Source organism: Centroberyx affinis, unplaced genomic scaffold, assembly GCF_046629955.1.
Source record: "Centroberyx affinis isolate AG114_WGS23_722 - 3 ecotype Tasmania unplaced genomic scaffold, CSIRO-AGI_Caff_v1 ptg000642l_1, whole genome shotgun sequence".
Lineage (NCBI taxonomy): Eukaryota > Metazoa > Chordata > Actinopteri > Beryciformes > Berycidae > Centroberyx > Centroberyx affinis.
The window spans coordinates 135,688-156,251 of record NW_027279268.1 but is presented as its reverse complement, the minus strand read 5'-3'; the positions used below and the strand labels follow the sequence as shown (position 1 = coordinate 156,251).

General features: G+C 42.5%; 1 protein-coding gene across 3 annotated transcripts in view; it reads left to right on the top strand.

Annotated features, from left to right (window-relative positions):
• dscamb (Down syndrome cell adhesion molecule b) overlaps positions 1-20,564 on the top strand; it is a 122,496-nt gene that overhangs the window by 84,415 nt on the left and 17,517 nt on the right. For 2 of the 3 annotated variants that reach the window (XM_071518901.1, XM_071518903.1), the window contains 10 exons: positions 3,547-3,726; positions 13,244-13,440; positions 13,815-13,911; positions 14,279-14,407; positions 14,571-14,738; positions 15,462-15,532; positions 16,278-16,521; positions 18,118-18,264; positions 19,540-19,695; positions 20,387-20,520. In XM_071518901.1, the coding sequence (XP_071375002.1) occupies positions 3,547-3,726; positions 13,244-13,440; positions 13,815-13,911; positions 14,279-14,407; positions 14,571-14,738; positions 15,462-15,532; positions 16,278-16,521; positions 18,118-18,264; positions 19,540-19,695; positions 20,387-20,520 (1,523 nt within the window). Of the gene's footprint in view, positions 1-3,546; positions 3,727-13,243; positions 13,441-13,814; positions 13,912-14,278; positions 14,408-14,570; positions 14,739-15,461; positions 15,533-16,277; positions 16,522-18,117; positions 18,265-19,539; positions 19,696-20,386; positions 20,527-20,564 lie in introns of all 3 variants that reach the window. The other variant, XM_071518902.1, reaches the window with a different exon arrangement.

Here is a 20,564-nt window from a genome sequence, read left to right as displayed (position 1 = left end):
GTCCCTGTGGAGGAGGGAAAGGAGAATTTATAGAGTTGAGACAGACAGGGACCATGGGAGAGAGGTGGGGGGGGGGTCGGCATGCAAGAAAAATCCTAAGCTGAACTCAAACTCACAGCACACGCCTCGAGTAAAAGTGAGTCGACTGAGTCACCCGGACGCCCTTAGGCTTAGGGGTTCAAGTTCAAGTTCCATTTATCGCTATCCAGTAACCGTGACATTTACCAAGTCACTGCAACACTGAACAGAAAGACAGCAGGTACAAAGTGCAACAGTGCCACATACATACAGTAATATGAATCAAATTCATGGTGTCTGATGATTATTTTATCTCCAGGCTTGATCATTTATCTGGTGCATGTTGAATTGTAGTGATGGAAGGTTGCAGCCTGTAGTTTTTTTTATGCTGTCCGGATTTATCTGTCTTTTTTTTAGGCAGGGCATATTCTTATTCAAACTGTAAAATCTTATAAAATTATTGCATACTTAGATGTAAACCGGACATGCACACACATATCAAGAGGGCTTTTGATGTGACAGCATAGTATCTACCAGCCGGCACACTTGGGCCTGGGTGTTTATTGAGCTATCTAGTTACATACACTACAGTACAAAATACAATACAAATACAAAGATTTTCATATGCTCTATTTTTTCAAGGCCTAGAATATTCTAAACATTTTGCCACCTATGCATGCATTACGTCACGTGTAGCCTAGATATTATTGGCAGCAACTTGGTCTCAGGTTGTGTTTCTTGAAGCGACTGTGTATACAGACAAGTACACAGCTGATCTAGCAGTGGTAGTGTTTTTGTAGGTGAGTGAGTTTCATTTGTTTTGTCCAGATACACACACACAAACACACATACACACACACACACACACACACACACACACACACAGTCATGGGTGCGAACATGGGTTGTGGGCTTGTGGGGTAACGACCTGTGATGCATCATCAGAGGATCCCCAGAGAGAGAGGGAGGGATAGTGAGAGAGAGACAGACAGACAGACAGCAATAGAAAAACAGAGACAAACAGAGACAAACAGAAACAAACAGACAAACAGATTGACAGACAGACAGAGGCAGAAAGAGTCAGCCAGCCAGCCAGACAGAAAGAAAGACAGAAAGAGACAGACAGGAAGGAAGACAGCAGGTGAGTTCAGCCACTTGAGCAGGGCAGCTGAGGAGGGGCCCCAGGTGTCTGCTCCATCATCCATATAACCAGGGATGAAAGCCTCACCAACAGAAGGACAACAACCAATGAGGAGTGGTGTGTGTGTGCGTGTGTGTGTGTGTGTGTGTGAGTGTGTGTGTGTGTGTTCATGTGCGTTAGTTCCCATGATCAAAGGAATGAAAGGATCGGATCTGTTTTCCACCCTTTGATGGGATTTGTGTGTGCGAGCGTGCACGTGTGTGTGCAAGCGCGCACGTGTGTGCTCTCGCATGCGTGTATGGATGTGTGAATCTGAGACAACCAGGCCTCTTGCCCAATTAGTATTGTCTGACCAGTCCTGATCGGTACGGAGAGAGCAGACTGAGCCGTGTGTGTGTGTGTGTGTCTATTCAGTCATCTTACCTATCCAGACTGGGCCAGGCTGCCTGCTGTGTTCTGCGGTTTTGTGGCCTTCGTATATCATCCCCTCTCTCTTTCCCATTGTTCCTGTCGCTCTCTAATGCATTTACCAATACTCAAGGTATCTGTTGGAGCAAAGATGCAATAAAAAATCTTGGAAAAAAATGTATCCAGAGAGCATGGCTAGGGAGGCTACCGTGAATGTAGTTCTAATTTGCAGTGTGCCGGAGTGCAGTTTGTTCAGAGAATGGCCCGTGCTTTTACTGCAACGCAAGTAGCTAAGAGCCAGCTGAGTGTCTCTGAGAGATATGGAACAGTAAGGAAAGGTCAACCGCTATTAGCATAACGACTAGCTCTATTTGGATATGCAAAATCCATAATTCAAGAACACGCATTTCTCTCTTTCTCTCTCTCTCTCTCTCTCTCTCTCTCTCTCTCTCTCTCTCTCTCGCTCTCTCTCTCCCAGAGCCAGGGGAGCAGGAACAAAGTCACCACTTGACCCTTCACTAGCCATGGCCACTTGACTGCATTTTAATTAACAAGAAAAAACCCACAGCTCGCTAAATGGCCTAATCGCTACACGCTAACTTTAACACGGGCTAATGCAGCGCCTGGCCCAGTCCACACACGTGTTTAATACTCCATGAGCGAGGTGGAATACAGTGGTTTTATTATTATAACAGTGGACCATTTATTGTTGTGGAAGACGTTAGATGTGTTATTCAGTGTCAGGCGTTTCCTACAGATTTAATGCTGCCATTGTAGAATGAGATACTGTACTGTATAACAGTAAAGAGCGATTATATAATTCTGAATAACAATAGCTGATAATTACAGGCAGGCAATAGGTCAGATGCTTCAGTGCTAGATTCCAAATATAGTGGTAGTTGGACAAAACTATGCCTTAATGGACTACTTTTTGGGAAATTGGCCCAGTCAACTTACCCTTTATATGCCAAGAGGATTGGCAGCAAAAAACATGTTAGCATGTGCACAAGGCAAACATATCTACCAAAGATATAACAGATGATTGGTGGTAGTCCTATCATAACATGTATAGTAAAAGGTTGACCAAAGTTGACCAACAAGACAATTTCCCAAAATGTTGGTGTAGTCTTTCAAGGATTTATGGTATGTGTTCAATTCAGACTCAAATTGTTCTTTAAGGTCATTAATGTACAGTAGTTACTGTAAATATTTCTTCTGGATCCATCAATTCATGTAATTAACAATGTGGTTCACAAACATAAATGTTTTCAACAAACATAACTGCCTTGAAATATAAATCCAGAGATTTTATTTGACCTCACACATGCACACACACACACACACACACACACACAGACACACACATACACACACATACACACACGCACTCACGCGCACACACAGGCATAAAGAGTCAGAGGAAATCCTTGTCCAACTACAGTAAGCATCTCTGAATCTCATTGGCCATGCCCCGTGTTCAAGGCCGGCAGCGATGCGCGGCCTCTCTGCTCCCCCTCTGCCTGTTGTTCCTCTGCACCAATCTGCTGTCTTGTTAAACATGAGCATTATGTCTGTTCTGATTGCATCACACCGGCAGCTAGGCCTGCTACTCTCTGCTCAGCAGCTGTTTGGCGGTTTAAGGATTTAGGCCTGGTGTTAAGAAACATGTTTACAATCCTCCCTAAGTCTGACAAGCTTTGTCATCAAATCTTTAAACACACACGCACGCACAAATACACGCAAACACACACACACCGCAGGTGAGTTTATGATTAAGCATGCAGTGTTAGCGTTAACCATCCCTTATCCCTTATAGATTAGTATGTATGTATTAATGTCTGTATGTGTGTGCATTTATACATACATGCTACACAGTTGGGTAAATGTTTCTTTTCTCTCGTTCTCCCACGTCCCTTCTCTTCCATTTCTCTCCCTCTTCCTCTGTCTCCTCCCTCTCCATCCCTCCCGACACGCTGCAGGTGCGGGCGTTCCCCAGTTCCAGCCCATCCCTCTGAACAGTGGCTCTCGTATCCAGCTGCTGAGCAACGGTTCGCTGCTGATCAAACACGTGCTGGAGGACGACAGCGGCTTCTACCTGTGTAAGGTCAGCAACGACGTGGGAGCCGACGTCAGCAAGTCCATGTACCTCACCGTCAAAAGTAAGACTCTGCATCGGACGCAGTATCAGTATCAGTCGATGTACTCAATGTATTTTATTGTCAGAATCCTCTATGGGCAGCCATTACAAATCCCCCCAATTCAGAATCTATTTGCATTAGCACAAAAAATTCCCACAGCTCTTTGAGGACAAACAGTAAGTAATCAAGAATGTAAAAACATGAAAGGAGACGACTGATCTACAGATTCTATACATCAATTCTTGGACAAGCAGTCCAAAAGATGAACAAACTGGGTCTGAGAGCAGATCCTGGTCTTAATCCATCCAGGCAACACCTCCTTGGCCTTAATAGCTCTTGGTGTGGTTATAAAACAGAGATGACATGCAGCCAAACACTTTATAAGCTAAGCTAAGCATCACAGAGGTCATGATCTTGACATGTGGCGAATTTGGAGACTGACTGGCTGTAGTCATTTATATAAACCTTATTACCAGGCTAAGTTGACTAAGTAAATATTCCTATTAAAGGCTTAGCTGATGAAGACTGTGGTATACAGTTGGTTTGACTACTGCTGACAAAATGCAATTATTGTAAGTCGCTTTGGACAAAAGCGTCTGCTACATAACGCAATGTAATGTAAAGTAAATGCTATAAATAATAATTCTTATTTACAGCAACAGTCTGAGGAAGAAAATCATAGGCAGAGGCTAACATACATGCACATATACAGACCCAGGAGACAGGAGTTGTTCAACATTTTTTTCTGCACAAACCTATCTGTATGCAGACAGCTTATCCTCCTGTCTCTTCTACTATGTGTATGCAAGCATGTTCATATCTGTCTGCGAGTGTGTGTGTGCATGCGTGTGTGTATGCACCCGTGTATTCCCGTTGCTCCGTGCGGTGGACGGTATGTTAATGTCCCCGGCCACAGGTCTCCTGCCTCCAGCAAGCGTTAGCACAGCTCCCCCATAGCGCTAGGAGTGTCTCCTCATTTTGATGGTGCTCAGATGCGAGTGGGGCTTATTTTCCCTATGCTACTGTTATCAAACTGGAGCAGGAGGAGCCCCCCTGCCAGGCAGCACTCTCTCTCTCTCTCTCTCTCTCTCTCTCTCTCTCTCTCTCTCTCTCTCTCCTCTCTCTCTCTCTCTCTCTCTCTCTCTCTCTCTCTCTCTCTCTCTGCCACCAGCCAAAGTCTGATCCCACTGGCTATAGAACACAAGTATGCAAAACATGTGTGTAGTTCTGTGTGTTTATATGGGTGTATGTGTGTTGTGTGTGTGGACATTTACATCAGTGCATACACACACACACACACACACACACACACACACACACACACACACACACACACACACACATCACCCTATTTAACATGTTTGTTTTATATACTATGCTAAGTGTGCATACTGAACTCCACAAGACAACACGCAAGACACTGAATCCCTACTAGCTGAAGAGCTGCTGTACCGTAGCTGACCCTGACCTCTGACCTCTATTTGGAGAGGGGACAAGGAAAGAGAGAATTTCCTTATGGGGATAAAATCAGTTTCACATTTTATATCATTATTATCGACTGGCATGCTGTGGATTTTCATGTCTCACTGCATTATGCCCTGGCGTAGACAAGGTTGAGACAGCGACATTATGAAGTTGTCAGAGCTACGGAAGCAAGCACAGAAGTGAACATGCCCTGTGTTTTCATTGGTCAGTTTGCTGACAGTAGAACCCGGTTGCTATGCAGCATGCTGACCTATGGCAGTTCTAACCCTTCCCCTTCATCTTGCTACCAGCCAGAGAGCAAACGCTGTGGCTGCAGCTACACTAGACTCTACTCTCACTTTTCACATGCTGCAAACCTTGCTTTCACTTGGGTTTTATGGTACAGTATATACAAATACAAATACAGTTACTAATTCTTCCACAAACCTTGTTTTTATTTATTTTTAATATATTGAAATTAAGGCAAAAGATAACTACTTTGGTTATATCTTCTCATGTGACCAATGTTTAGGCTTATGTAACCGAAAAATACAGATAATAAATTGGTACTGCATTTGTTCATGATATGCTTATACTGTATCTACTGGACTCCATCATACTAAAGCCAATTTGACTGCTGCAGAGTCAAACAGAAGGCTAAGCATAAACAGGTTAGAGCAAGATGATATAGATCAGTAATCCAATCACTGCACCACAGTTGGACTGTTGTTGCACTGTACTACAGTCAAGATCTTTTCCACTTCTCTCTACCTTCCTTTCTTGCTCCAGGAGTTCTTTTGCTGTTGTGGGGGCAGCTTACTGTGGCAGGGTTCCACTGAGCATGCTCAGAGCCGGAGAAATTGTGCAGGAGCAAGGGCATTAGAGTGGTATGCTGGGTGACTCCACTCAACCAGCCATCTCTGTGCCTATGAAAAACACTGGGATAGTTAGGTGTGTGTGTGTGTGTGTGTGTGTGTGGTTGGGTTGGGAGGGGGGTGCAAGAGTTTTTTCTATGCACGCATGTGTGGGTACTGCAGGGGCTTCTGAGCCCAACCAAGGCCTGGTGTTGTGGCCTACTTTCCCTTGGTGTGTGTGTGTGTGTGTGTGTGCGTGTGTGTGAGTGCCGTGGGAGAAGATGAGATGAAGGTTGAAGTGTATTATCCTCACCCTGCGCCATTGCCTCAGCCCCAATCACACTGCTCCACCACACTGAGACCCCCCCGCCCTCGGACACATGATATCACTGGGAATGTTTGTGTGTGTGTGTTTGTATGTGTGTGTGTTTGGAAGAGATAAACAGCAACGAAATAACTATATACTGTAGATAAGTATATAGAACAAGATAGAAAGAAGAGTGATATGTGTGCGCGATTGTATGTGTGTGTGTGTGTGTGTGTGTGTGCGTGTGCATCTTGCAATGATGTGGGAGATGAGGGAGTGTGGGAAGTAAAGTGAGATTGCATTTATTGTTTCAGTTTCATTGGTTTTTATAGTCTATCATATCAGCTGGCATAGGAGAGGGTGGGGGTGTAAGAGAGTGTGTGTGTGTGTGTGTGTGTGTGTGTGTGTGTGTACCTAACCTACAGTATTCTACCCTTGTGCTAGACCTCAGTCTCATACCATACTGTGGACTAGTGATGGGAATTTTGACAAATTCATTGCTGATTAATGCTAAGTTACTCCATGTAAATGACTAACCGTTTAGTCTAAAAATACACATATCAAAACATATCTTATTGTTTATGCCCAAAACATGCTACTGTGCAAATTAATTAAGTTTTTCATCAGTACATTTAATAAATATTTAATATATGAGTTGTTGATGAGCCATAAAAATTTTGTGTTTTGCTCTCAACTTAGTATTTAAATTAAATATTTTTTTTTTTTAGATTCCCCTTCATGCATTATACACATACAGTATGCTACATACTGAATATATACTTAATTGCAAAAAAATATACAGACATCCTTCAAAAACATAATTAACATACATCATAACTTTTTTCTAATCTTTAACAAATATTAGAGCAATTGCCTTGTTTGAAGCATTTTGTACAGATGAAACACTGAAATGTCACTGAACAGTCTTTTTACACTCTGCCCATTTCCTCATGAATTATATTTCCTTTGCAGTGTCATTTAAAACCTCCTAAATCATTCATGATTCAGTTATGATATGACATGTCTTCTTTAGCTAGAATAATTCAGATTACAGGAAACAGTTGTAAGTTCTTGGGGCCTACAATAATACTCTGTTCTGCTACTTCTGGTGCCATTGGCTGCTCAGTCATTACATGCTGCCTCAGCCGCTGGCTTGTCACTCATCAACGGATCACATTTCATGCCTTTTAACCCCCGAACTCCGTACTCGTACACTCAAGACGCTTTCTGTAAAAGTGTACTTACTCACTTGAGTGGCTTGAAAAAGGGAGACCATTACTGTGCTAGTATTCAAAACCTGCCTGCCCTGCTGTTTCCACCATCATGTCCATTGCTCAGTGTGTGTGTGTGTGTGTGTGCACGCATCTGTGTGTGTGTGTGTGTGTGTGTGTGTGTGTGTGTGTGTGTGTGTGTGTGCACGTATGTATGTGCACAGTTGCAGGCATACAGTATATGAGTATGTATGAGATCACAGATAAGCATACTTTACTGAACTTTGTGTGTTTGTGATCGCATGTCTGTTTTCATTTGTCTGTGTATCCAAGCAGGGTGCTTTGTGTGCATGCTGCTTCTATGCAGTGCGTGAGAATGTGTGTGTGTCACGAGGTGCTGCGAACTCTTGAGTGCATTTCTGCTTCATTTAAATCCGTCAATACTTCAATTAGAAGCCGGCGAAGGGCTCAAGGGAACAGCGATCTGCATGTGTTCTTCTGCTTTATTTGCACTCTCTCACTCTCTGTTTCTCTCACTTTTGCGGAGATGAGGGACAGATTAAAAAGATAAAAAACACATTATTTTGTTTCATTTTATCATCTTGCTCGTTTGCTGGCAGCGATGTCTCCTCAAAGTGTCTAAATCCCCTGTTGCTAACAACAAAGTGTAGATTTATTTACCATTTACAGATCATTTTTTATCTTTGCTGAATCCCTCTACCAACAAAATAGTGCTAAAACAAGATGAATATTGAAGCACTAAATCATATATTTAAATCATTGTGCATCAGACACAACTGTGTGCACCTCTGTGTATGTGTGTTGGTGAGTGTATCGCTATTCATCCTTTATCCAAAATACACTGTTAACAAAATGGATTCTGCAAAGTGACAGAAAAGAGATCTTCTGGTTTGTACAATAGCGGGACCCTTTTTGGTGTTTAAAGAACTCTTTTAGAAAGCGCTCTCCATAGAAACTAGCTCCTCAGTGGTTCTACATCAGACCTTTACGGTGCTATAAGGAACATTTTTTTTAAATGCATGAAATATTCCAAACTGTATAAATAGAGCCCTTTTAAAAATGATACAGAGCTCCTCAATCTCATTAGCCAAGTCTTATTTTAATACCTACAGTTTGAAATCAAGCAGGGTTTGAACATACAGTAGGTCATCAATGGTTAACTTGTTCCATAGGCAAATGATTAGACCGCTTCACCACCAAGTTCATGTGGTCTGTTGGAAGTACCAATTTCCACACAGCAGATGCTGTGTATGAAACCGCCATTGGTTCGTCAAGTAAAAGAGAAGAACCAAGTGGTTCAAGTGGTGCTTCAAAACAGTGATGGTATTATAATGCACCATTTAGCCCACAAGTAACGTCTTTTGTCAGAGTGTAGCCTCCTCCCCCCACAGTTGTGCCCCTCTGCCCAGTGACAGAGAGTCAGGCATGACGACTGGAACCTGACAGCCTGGGTCAAGAGGCCAGAGAGGCAGGGATGGAGGCTGTCCACCTCTCTCTTTTTGCCCTCCTATCTCCTCCCATCTATACCTCCCTCTGTCTCTTCCTCTCTCTCTCTCTCTCTCTCTCTCTCTCTCTCTCTCTCTCCCTCTCCCTCGTTTCCCCCTCTTCCCACACACTTTCTCCTCTACCCTCCTGTGTTTTATTACCAGGCCCCTGTAATATCGCTGGATATTAAAAAATATACATCAACCGAGCAATTATGGGCTATCAAAAAGAATAGGTTTAGCCCGGGGCCCTGCGAGTGCTGCAGAGTCGATGCATAGAGATGAGATGAGGAGGAAGAGAGTTCGCCTCCTGCAGCTGAGCCTCACCTTGGCCACTGAAGCACATCCGCGGGTTGGTAGATGGAGAACATTTTAGATTTACTGTGCTCCACTGTACATGACGGTGCTCTTGGACACATGAAGACTTTAATGTGTTTCAGTCACACACACAGGCAGATGCACGAACACACACACACATAGAGCCTCACACACGCACAAAAGCACACACACACACACACAGTCACAGACAAACAAACACTACCAGATGCTTACAGAAGCATTCATTTACACATGCACCCACACATACTCAAACATATGTGCGCGCACAAACTGACACAAACACACACATGCATACACACACACACACACAGACGTGCTGTCATTGCGTGCCCTTTCCCCCGTTCTTTTGGATGAGCTAACAAGCGCGAGCGTCGCCGATGTTAACTTGCATTGCCAAGGCCTCCGATTTAGATGGAGAAAATAGCCCCTGTTAAGGAGCAATAACATTTAGAGAAGGGGCTGAGGAGGCTCTTTTAATGGGACTCACTTAAAATTCATAGTTGCTATGCAAAATAAATCAGCGTTTTTCCTGCGCGGGGGCAGTGGGAAGGGGGGGTTGGCGGGGTGGAGGGAGGGAGGGGCTGAGAGTGAATAAGAGATGAGGTTTAAACGTTGGCAGCCCCAAGTCTGACACATTCCATCATGTCGAGGGAGGGTGGGGGTTGGGTTGGCGGGGGGGACGTACACACACATACAAGCACACGGGCAAACATGCGCACCCACACACATCCACACACGCAGCACCCTTTGATTTTTGCTGGCTGCCTCAAAAGGGGAGTTGCACTATGAGGAAGCAGCAGTATAGAAATAGGTCGAAAGGAGCATATATGTGTGTGTGTGTACATGTATGTGTGTGTTTTTGTGTGCATGTGATGTGTTTGTAGGTGGTAGTGGAAAAGTGGAAAGTGTATGCAGAATTTCTGGATTTTAATTTATGGTATACACTGAATGTACAAAATATTAGGGACTCTTTTCATGAAGTCCACTGATGACTGCTTATTAAATCTATACCAATCACAAAGGAGGAGATGCAGATAAAGCAAAGCAGACCAGTTAGAGAAGGATTTTTAAGCTTTGAGACAATTAAAGGGTAACTTTGGTATTTTTCAACCTGGACCCTTAATGCTGTCAGACACTCTAGAGGCAGTGCATATGTGTGTGTGCCAGACCTGGGTGAAAGAGTAAATAGAAATAATCCTTAGCATTTCATTTTTCAACCTGCATACACTACAAAATTGTCTCAGTCACACAAGTACAGTATAATACATCATTTATAACACTTTCAAACACTTTAATTGACTTTTGATTCTCTAACTTTTCCTAGTATTAGCAAACCGCACCCATCTGACGTTGACATAAGGCCAAAACAAATTATTAAAAAAGTATTTGCAAATACTATTTCACCCAGTGGAATATGTGTGAGGAGGCATGTGTGTATTTATACATTGCATTTTTGTGTGTTTGTGTATGTCACAGTGTTTCTGTCTCTGCTTTTGTGTATGTAGTGTTTCTGTCTCTGTTTTGGTTTGCATTTGTCTGTGTGTGTGTATCTGTGTCAGTGTGTGCAAATACAGTATGTGTTTGTATAGTTAGTATTTCTGTATCTATCTTTATTTGTGCATTTCTGCATGTGCAGGGTGTGTGTGAACGTCTGTGTCTGTCTTTATTTGAGCAGTTGTGTATATGTTTGAATGTGTGTGCGTGTGTGTGTGTGTGTGTGTGTCTGTGTGAGACAACAGCAGGGCCAGCGGACTTGTCTGCTGTGTATGAATAATCAAAGTGGTCTCTCTCATCATTAAATCATCGCTATCCTGGTGGGAGCCTGAGGAGGGAGATGGAGAGAGTGAGAGAGCGAGAGAGAGAGGGAGGGAGAGAGAGAGAGAGGGATCATAGTTAGCGCTGCAGGGGTACATGCTCTCTCTCTCTCCTCGATCGTGTAGTGTGGCTGAGATGTGTCATGAGCACAAGTCTTTTCTGCTCTCTATGCTCGCCCACTTAGCTCCCCCAGACACAGGCACACACACACATTCATACATATGCACACACACAGTATACCACTCGTATACACATGCACATAGACACATTATCACAGGCATGTACAGACATTCACACATACTGCATCTCTCTTAGAGGAGAAGGCCTCCAACCGCTAGTCCACTCCTTTCACCAGTATCTGCCGATTGTAGCTGCTGCTGCTGTTGCTCTTTTCAGTGTCATTGTGTGCACAACAGTAGGCCTATATATTTACTGTGCAGTATACCTGAAACCATCTAATACATGCCTGGTCTTCAACTGTCTGTCTGTCTGTCTCATGTAGCAGCTTGGGAGATTGACATATGTTAACAAATAAATGTCTGCCTCTAATGAAATCCTGGTTCAAAAAATATTTATAAACCAAACATCAGACACTTTAAAATGGGTTTAATCCTGCAATCTATGGGGGAAATTATTGGACGTCTTGATGTTGAAATATGTGCTATTGAATGTTTTCCTTGTTAAGATCAAAGGCAGCCACCTATGTAGGTGTTTCGTTTTTTTAAATCTGAAATTAGAACTACTCTCTATCTTTTCTTTGCACAATGAAAACGTTTCAATAGTGACATTCCTTGCACAGGGATTTTGAATGGATTCTCATGCAGGTTTTCTCCTAAATGTTGTAAAGTGCTTTGAGTAACTCTGATTCCCAAACCCTTATGAGCCATCACCCCGTCAGCAGCAATTTCATCTTCTCCACAACTTTATTGCTTTCTTTGGAGCTTATCTCCCCCTACAAGAGTTAAAGAGTATCTCCTCCTAACCTTCTAGGCTGTGTCTTGAATTGTTTTTACATGCACTGGACACTATCCATAATGATGGAGATGAGCATATTCATTCACTCTACTCAGAGCCTCAGAAGTTAATTCAGTGTAATACGGTTAATTCAGGAGATCCACACTGCAGAGATCATTATACTGTGAATAGCACCTGGAAGTCTTTATTAGTCTGGAGAATTCTTCATGCAAGAACAGAGAAAAAAAAAAGAGAGAGAGAGAGAGAGAGAGAGAGAAAGAAAGTGTGTGAGAATGTGAGGTAGTGTCAGCCTGTTCTGCTGAACACCACACACACAAACACACACACACACACACCCACACACACACACACACACACACACACACACACACACAGACACAAAAGACAAGATCTGTTGCTAATGAGCCTGGTGTGTGGTTACGGCGTAGAGCCAGACTGGCTCCACACGCGGACCGAAGGGAGTTCAGTAAGGAGTCACCACTTTCTTCTCCGTTCCTCTGCCTCATCTTCAGTCATCCGGCTCAGAGCGCTAGCAGCACGTTACCGCTCACTATCACTATCAAAGCAGACACAGGCTTACCTGAAGGGCTCCATTTCAATCTCTAAGTATTGTGGGAGACAGGTAGACTCAAACATGAGTTCAACATGGTCCCTGGAGTATTTAAATGGTTGTTATAATTGTCAGAGAAAAAGAGAGAGGGAGTCTTCTCAGCATACTACAAGAAATAAAGTTGCTCTACTCTTCAAAATACGATTTGTTTCTTTTATTTTAGGTCAAAAAGAAGTATACATCTAAAAAAATAAAAACCCATACACATTTATTTATGTACCCAGAGATTAACATGACAGTAAAACATGTATTTCAAGTAGACGTACTGATTTCTTCAACAGCTGAATAGCTAAATAGAACTAAATAGTTATTTCACCCTCTGAAGGTGTGCAGATATCCTGACTACTACTTCAGCAGCTCATGTAAAATGGCCAAGATCTAGATATTTTGAGCAGTATTAATGTCTGCTCTCTCTCCTTCCCCTCTCTCTCTCTCCCTCCCCCACCCATACAATCCAGTCCCAGCGATGATCACGTCATACCCCAACACCACGTTGGCCACGCAGGGCGAGGAGAAGAAGATGAGCTGCACCGCGCACGGGGAGAAGCCCATCATGGTGCGCTGGGAGAAGGAGGAGCGCATCATCAACCCAGAGACCAGCCGATACGTGGTCACCGTGAAAGAGGTGGCGGACGAGGTCATCTCCACGCTGGTGGTGGGTGCTCTTTGTTCAGTTCAGTGTAGTGCAAACACATTCCCAGATAGTTGAAAAGCTGAGAAAGGTCTGTTACATTCCAGTTCAGTTTGATGGTTATTAAAACATAGTAATTATGAGTGCATTTGTATTACAGTATGCCATAGACATAGCTGAGTGGTTAAGTGCCAGTGAGTTGAGTGACAAATCCTACCAGAGCTTTGTCTCCCTCTCTTCTTTCCCACTGTCTAACTAAAGAAATAAAAGTACTAAAGCTGAGTGCACTGCCTATCCTCCCATTATAGAAATAATTTGGGATAATACATTATAATTTTTAGATTCCCAACTGTTAGTCTTAGTTTCTATCAACCTGAATGCCTTGTGTGTTTCTGTAGATCATGCCTACTGTCCGTGAGGACTCGGGTTTCTTCTCCTGTCATGCCATCAACTCCTTCGGCGAGGACCGAGGCATCATACAGCTAACAGTGCAAGGTAGGTTCCCTCCTTTACCTCAGACTCCTGCTTCAGTCCAACTCAATGATATGTGCTTTTACAGTGGGTTCATTTGGGACATGACAAAATTACCTCAGGGGGTAGTAAAGTTTTCCTTAATTCATTACTTCATTCATTCATTTATTCATTTAATTGCTAGTCAGTATGAGTTCTACTGGTTGCAGCGCTATCCATAATCTCTCACCGGGGAAATCAGAGACAGAGTAAAACCAATAGGTCTGCCTGCCTGGGATCCACTGCTATTTAAAGACTACAGCTCCAGAATCTCTCTCTCTCTCTCTCTCTGTATCTCTTTCCTCTCTCATTCCTTCTCATCCCCCCTTCTCTCTCTGTTGCGTCTCCTCAGAACCACCAGACCCTCCTGAGGTGGAGATCCGGGAGGTCAAAGATCGGACCATAGCTCTCCGCTGGACCATGGGTTTCGACGGCAACAGCCCCATCACAGGATATGACATTGAGTGCAAGAACAAATCAGGTAGAACTGAGTTACCCTATTATGTCTGACGCATATGAGAAATATCTGAATCTATTACTGAAATGCAGTGGTTAAAAGAAATCCACACTGGAGCTTCCAGAAATGAGAAACATACTCTCTCTCTCTCTCTCTCTCTCTCTCTCCCCCTCTCTCTCTCTCCTAGCTTCATGGCTATCAGCCCAGGTAACCAAAGATGTGTCACCCCAGCTCAACCAGGCCACTATTATCGACCTCCACCCTTCCTCCACTTACAACATCCGCATGGTTGCCAAGAACACCATTGGCAACAGCAACCCTAGCAACGAGCTCACCATCACTACTGATGAAGCAGGTTAGTCGGCTGCTCATGAGCATAACACTCCTTTCTGCAGAAACTCGGTCACAGTGTTCTTTTTACTTACCTTTGTAATGACTTTACTTCAATTGAGTGCAATCAGCTGCACAATAAAATTATCAGCTGAACACAATTCATTGAAAATGATCATAGCATTGCAACAAAGTGAACATTAAATGGTGGATGTCACATTTTGGAAGGAAACTCTTCAGATAAAGTGTCCATTACCTCCTGGCTCCTGGACCTGATGAATCATCTTGCTCATAATTCTTTTATCATTGTTTTTATATGGAAGCCATCATTTGAGGTCCTTTATATTTGAAGAAGCAGATCAGTTCACTGTTACCTTTGGTCAGCTCTATCCCCGTTCAATTATCTTCTATTGCTTGTAATGATACCCCCATAGGCAAACCAGCGCATTAAAATGGCACATTTTACTGGACTCATGGAAGGAAAAAAAAACCTCATAAAATTTAAATCAAATCAAACATGTAGCGTTTCTCACATTACTTTCAAAGGTTAAGGTTTGTGTTATTACAAAGGTTTTTATTCATCTGAGGTGGAAGCTGCAAGGTGGGTTAACGAGCGAGAGCTTCATGCATTCTTAACTCGGCAGCACCACCTAGTGAAACTGAACGGAATGAAAAGTAAATGGCAGATCATCCCTCCCCATTAGACAGCGGGCGTGCTGTAATGTTGAATGATGTGCTTGATTTGCAGCCCCTGATGGCCCTCCGCAAGATGTTATTCTGGAGCCCACTTCCCCCCAGAGCATCAAAGTTACCTGGAAGGTACAGTAGTCAGCAGACAGTCAGGCTGTGTGTACCTTAGTATGACCTGATGCACTGAAATAACAAACACTAGGAGGATGTAGTACAGATTCTACATTAACACCTTGTGAGTATAGTTTATAAACTATTTTATATGTCTCCTTAGATATTATAAATTAAACAGTAAAGGATCAGAAAAAAAGTCCTTTCTACAGATGCTAGTTTTGCAATATGTAATACTGTAACTCAGTATGTAAGTAGTATTAAAAGGGAGTATATATTGAATTGGACTGGTAAGACTTATTATTATTGACATCAGATGATAATGTAACTGTACTGTATGAGAATAATGTCAGCATATTAATGCCAATGGTAAATAGTTCTCATTAGTAATAGCAACAATAGAGTAATACATGTATTTAGGCCTACTTATGCAACTTCAAGTTCAGGTTTAAGTTCTTTTTATTGCCACCGGTATTAGTTTTACTGTGATCATTTGCTCCATCTTTTATGGCACATAACAAATGAACTGCAACAGAGAACATATGTACTGTAAACACAACAAATAGACAGTAGACGGAGAGTAATGGTGTCACACACATAACAGATAAGGATAAGCTGCATAACCTTGGATGGAGCGAAGCGTAATGGCCGAGGAGTGCAAGGGGTTAGAATTCAGCGTTGTATTAGCTTGGGTGAAAGAAGCTAAGGCTTATGATTTATGGTCTTTCTGACAGTTTTTCCTCTCTTAATCGTTATCCCGCAGCCCCCCCAGAAGCACCTGCAGAACGGGGTGATCCGCGGCTACCAGGTAGGCTACAGGGAGTACAGCCCCGGAGGCAGCCACCAGTTCACCATCATCAGCATGGACACCACAGGAGACACCACCGAGAGCATCCTGCTGGACAACCTGAAGAAGTTCACCCAGTACAGCGTGGTGGTGCAGGCGGCCAACAGGGCCGGCACCGGGCCGTCCTCACAGCAGGTGGTCACCAAGACCCTGGAGGACGGTAAGTAGGGGGTATGGGTGTGTGTGGGTGTGTGTGATGGTGCTGAATACACTGACTATAGACAGTAAAAATGTGCAAGTACTTTGTATGGTTTGTTTTAGCCTATGTTCAGAGACAGATGGGTAGAGTCTGCCACAGAGGACAATATAACAAATGTCAGAAAATTAAGAGAATTACAGGCAAGGATTAGAAAATCAATTTAGGATGGTGATTGACAGCCTACCTGACACAATATGAATTTTGCTGATGCACTACACCACACCATCCAGGTATCAGGTACTCCAAGCAGGTTAAAACAAACACTAAGATCATTTCTAACTAATATTTGATCCACATCTGACTGTATACAGAAGCCACTGAAAAAACATACATTGAAAACCACAGGAACAGAAGAAGCATTATTGATACTTGTCTATCTGTGGTTGAAGAAGCCTTTTTCTCACAGTCAGAACATGTCAGTAGTGTGTGTGTGTGTGTGTGTGTGTGTGTGTGTGTGTGTGTGTGTGTGTGTGTGTGTGTGTGTGTGCGCATGCATATCTGCATCTATGTCTGTATGTTAAGGCTTGCATATTCAGTTTATTAGGAAATAACAATCTTTCTTTATTTTTAGGATTAGTCACAGTTTAAATTCTTATTTTGAATTGAATGAGTGATTTGAAACAGACTTGACCCCAGTCCCATTAGATGCAGTGAGTCTGAAAGAAGCTCAAACTTATTCTTGTGAAAAGACTACCATCTCCTGGACATTTGTGGAACTACATCAGACAAATAAATGTCTTTTTATCTCGAGTACTATTCTTCAAAAGGCCGATAGAGGGGGATGTGCATAGACAAAATATAAGGAATACCTTCTTGTTATTGAAGGTATCCCCCATCGCACTTTCAGTGTCTATTTTCTTTTCAAAAATCCTTCTTTGACCTGTCTCCTCCCCTTTGTCTACAGTTAATTCCCATTGAGGGTGGGAGTAGAATTAATAGGTTTAAAACAATAAATAAATAAAAATCATTGAAAATCATTCACCTGAATTCACCTGGGCAGTCTGCTTCATGGAAAGACCAAGTGTTGCTAATATAGTGTACATTATCAGTATGTGATTTAGTGTCTGTGATTACTTAATTTTTGCCTATCCACTCTGGGAGCCATTTAATACTATTAATGTATCTAACTTTCTTAAGACCTTTGCATTCAACATGATCACAATTTTCAGTAAGCAATTATTATTATTTTTGAAATATCAGGTGTCTTTCCTCTGAAGAGATATATAACATTTTTGAATCAAACACTACTTTTCACCATTGTCCATTCCAGTGATTCTCAAGCTAGGTTCTCACAGTTGAGGTGTAAAATGAGTAAAAAAATTTTTTGACTATTCTTTCATTTACCTGTTAGCAGAGTTAGACATAATACAAAAACAACTGATATATCCATTTATCTATTTGAATGTTCTTGGCAAAACTCCTGGAACTCATCAATTATTTGCTGAGCTAATTTGGGATCCTCAATTAATTGCCTAAACTAGAACCCCTGGTCTATCCACCCCAGAACTATTAAGCTGCACTGCTAATATTGCCTCTCCTCCTGTCTCTCTCTCTCAGTACCGTCTCGCCCCCCTGAAAACGTCCTGGCTGTGGCCAAGTCCCCAGAGGTCATTTCCCTGTCCTGGATGACTCTGCCCAGGGAGGCTCTCAACGGAAACCTGCAGGGCTACAGAGTCATCTACTGGGCCAACCTGCCTGATGGAGGTATGAACACACACATACACACACACATACACACACACACACTGACATAATTTACTGTCTAGATCGATGCAGTTTAGATTGGTCCATACCTAAAAGCCACCCAGCCTGTCACTTCCAGGATATTGCCTTTGTTTTTCATTGCTGTTGTTTGCTGTCACAGTTCATCCACTAGGGGGAGCAGTTGGTTTGTCACACTGCACTATGATATAAGTGGTGTAACTTATTAGGTCATCTGAGCTCTCCAGTGTATTTTTTACTTCATATAATGCATTTGCAAGTAGCTGTTTCCTGATAAATGATCAAGACCATTTTCCCACAGTAAAGGACAATTGTATCTCATTCACCCCGGGTTAATTTGAACCATCTATATCTGAGTCATCCTGTTTGAGGTTTTATAAGATGTTGTGTTTTATCATTATTGCAGCTATTGTAGGTAGATGAAAAGATGTGCTAATGGAATCCTGCTGTAAAATCAGATTGATGGAAAGTCGGTAACATTTGGAATGTGCAATTGTTAACTACAGCAGCCACTTGCTCATATTTGCACTGTTGCAACTCTATGCATCTCCTCTATCAACTGATTTACACCTGAACAACAAATTCAGATTTTTCAACCAATATAAGCCATATTGCATTGTATGAGAGAGGTTGATCAGCAATGGAAATATCCTATCTGTATCGCATAGAGGAAAGAAAAACAGATTTTGGTGGTTCCTGTGTAAATTGAGCTTGTCTCTCCCTTGATTCCACCCTGTGCCCTATAGCAGTGATCCAGCCTGCAGCCTGGCTAGCCTCCATCAATAATTCACCATGCAATAACTCAGTGAGGGCCACTGCCTCAGCTCTGAGTGGCAGGACACACAGTCAAGGACAGGAGAGAGGGGAGGAGAGGAGAGGAGAGGAGAGGAGAGGAGAGGAGAGGAGATAGGAGTATACCTGCTGTACTGTAGGATCAATTAACAATACAGGCACATATGTCTGAATTTCTGTCTTTGTGTGTACGGACATCTGTGTGCTTGTATTCTTCATTTTATGTGTATGTGTGTGTGTGCACTTGATCCCAGGATCATAAAACATTTTATTTCAGCTGTCAATTACGGTAAAAATAAAAATAAAAATCTTTTAATCCCCTTCTTGTTGAATTAAAGGAAACCAACATTTTGATAACTTTTAAAACAATTTAATAAAAACAATTATTATTATTATTATTATTATCATTATTATTATTATTCAGAGTTATCACCATACCATATGTACTCTCCTCTCCTCTGTCAGAGCTTGGAGAGATCAGGAACGTGACGACCGCCCAGCCGTCTCTGGAGCTGGACGGCTTGGAGAAGTACACCAACTACAGCATCCAGGTGTTAGCCTTCACCAGGGCTGGAGATGGCGTCCGCAGCGAACAGATCTACGTGCGAACTAAAGAAGATGGTAAGATGCACTATTGGATATGACACAAACAACACACTCCAATTTATGCTCAACTTAAATCTTACAAGTCCTGGATTCTCAGAAAATGATCTAAAAACAGACTTCTTCCTTACTACTGGTTCCTGGCAATTTTGCCAATTTAGAAATTTAGGCTTATGCTTATTAAAGCTGTTGCACTCATTGCAAGTCACTCTGGATAAGAGGGCCAACTAAATTCCTTAAAATGACCAGATTTAGGTCCCACTTAGGCCATCCAATACCAAAATTTGGAAGTTATTTGAATATGTTCTGAACATGAATATTTGAATATGTTCTCACCAAACGCTGTCTGATGAGATTTAGGTCCAGTTAGGTCATCCAAGTGCAGAAATTTGCCAGTTTAGTTACTAGATACTCAGACATACTGCACAAAACCAGTGTATTTGGTGCTGATATCCATGGATGTAGTGGAGGATAAACCTGCTTAAACCAAGTTTACCCACTTTTTCATGAATATAAAAAAAAATCAATCCTATTCTGAAACTACATTTGATGATTTATTTTTTTCACCTGGTAATCCCTTATGGTGATGCTGAATCATATGCTGTAGCTTATTTGGTGTGTGATACATCATCCAGTAAAACAGCATACTGTTTACTCAATACATTTATTTGAGGCCCTCTTAACTTTACTCTTCTTTATTCTTCTCCAGTCCCTGGTCCTCCAGCGGGGGTGAAGGCTGCAGCCTCCACCAGCTCTGTGGTGTTTGTCTCCTGGCTCCCTCCGCTCAAACTCAACGGCATCATCAGGAAGTACATCGTCTTCTGCTCCAACCTCCATCCTATGGTAACGGTATTGGTTTACCTTTACCTTTTTACTGGTCTTGTTCA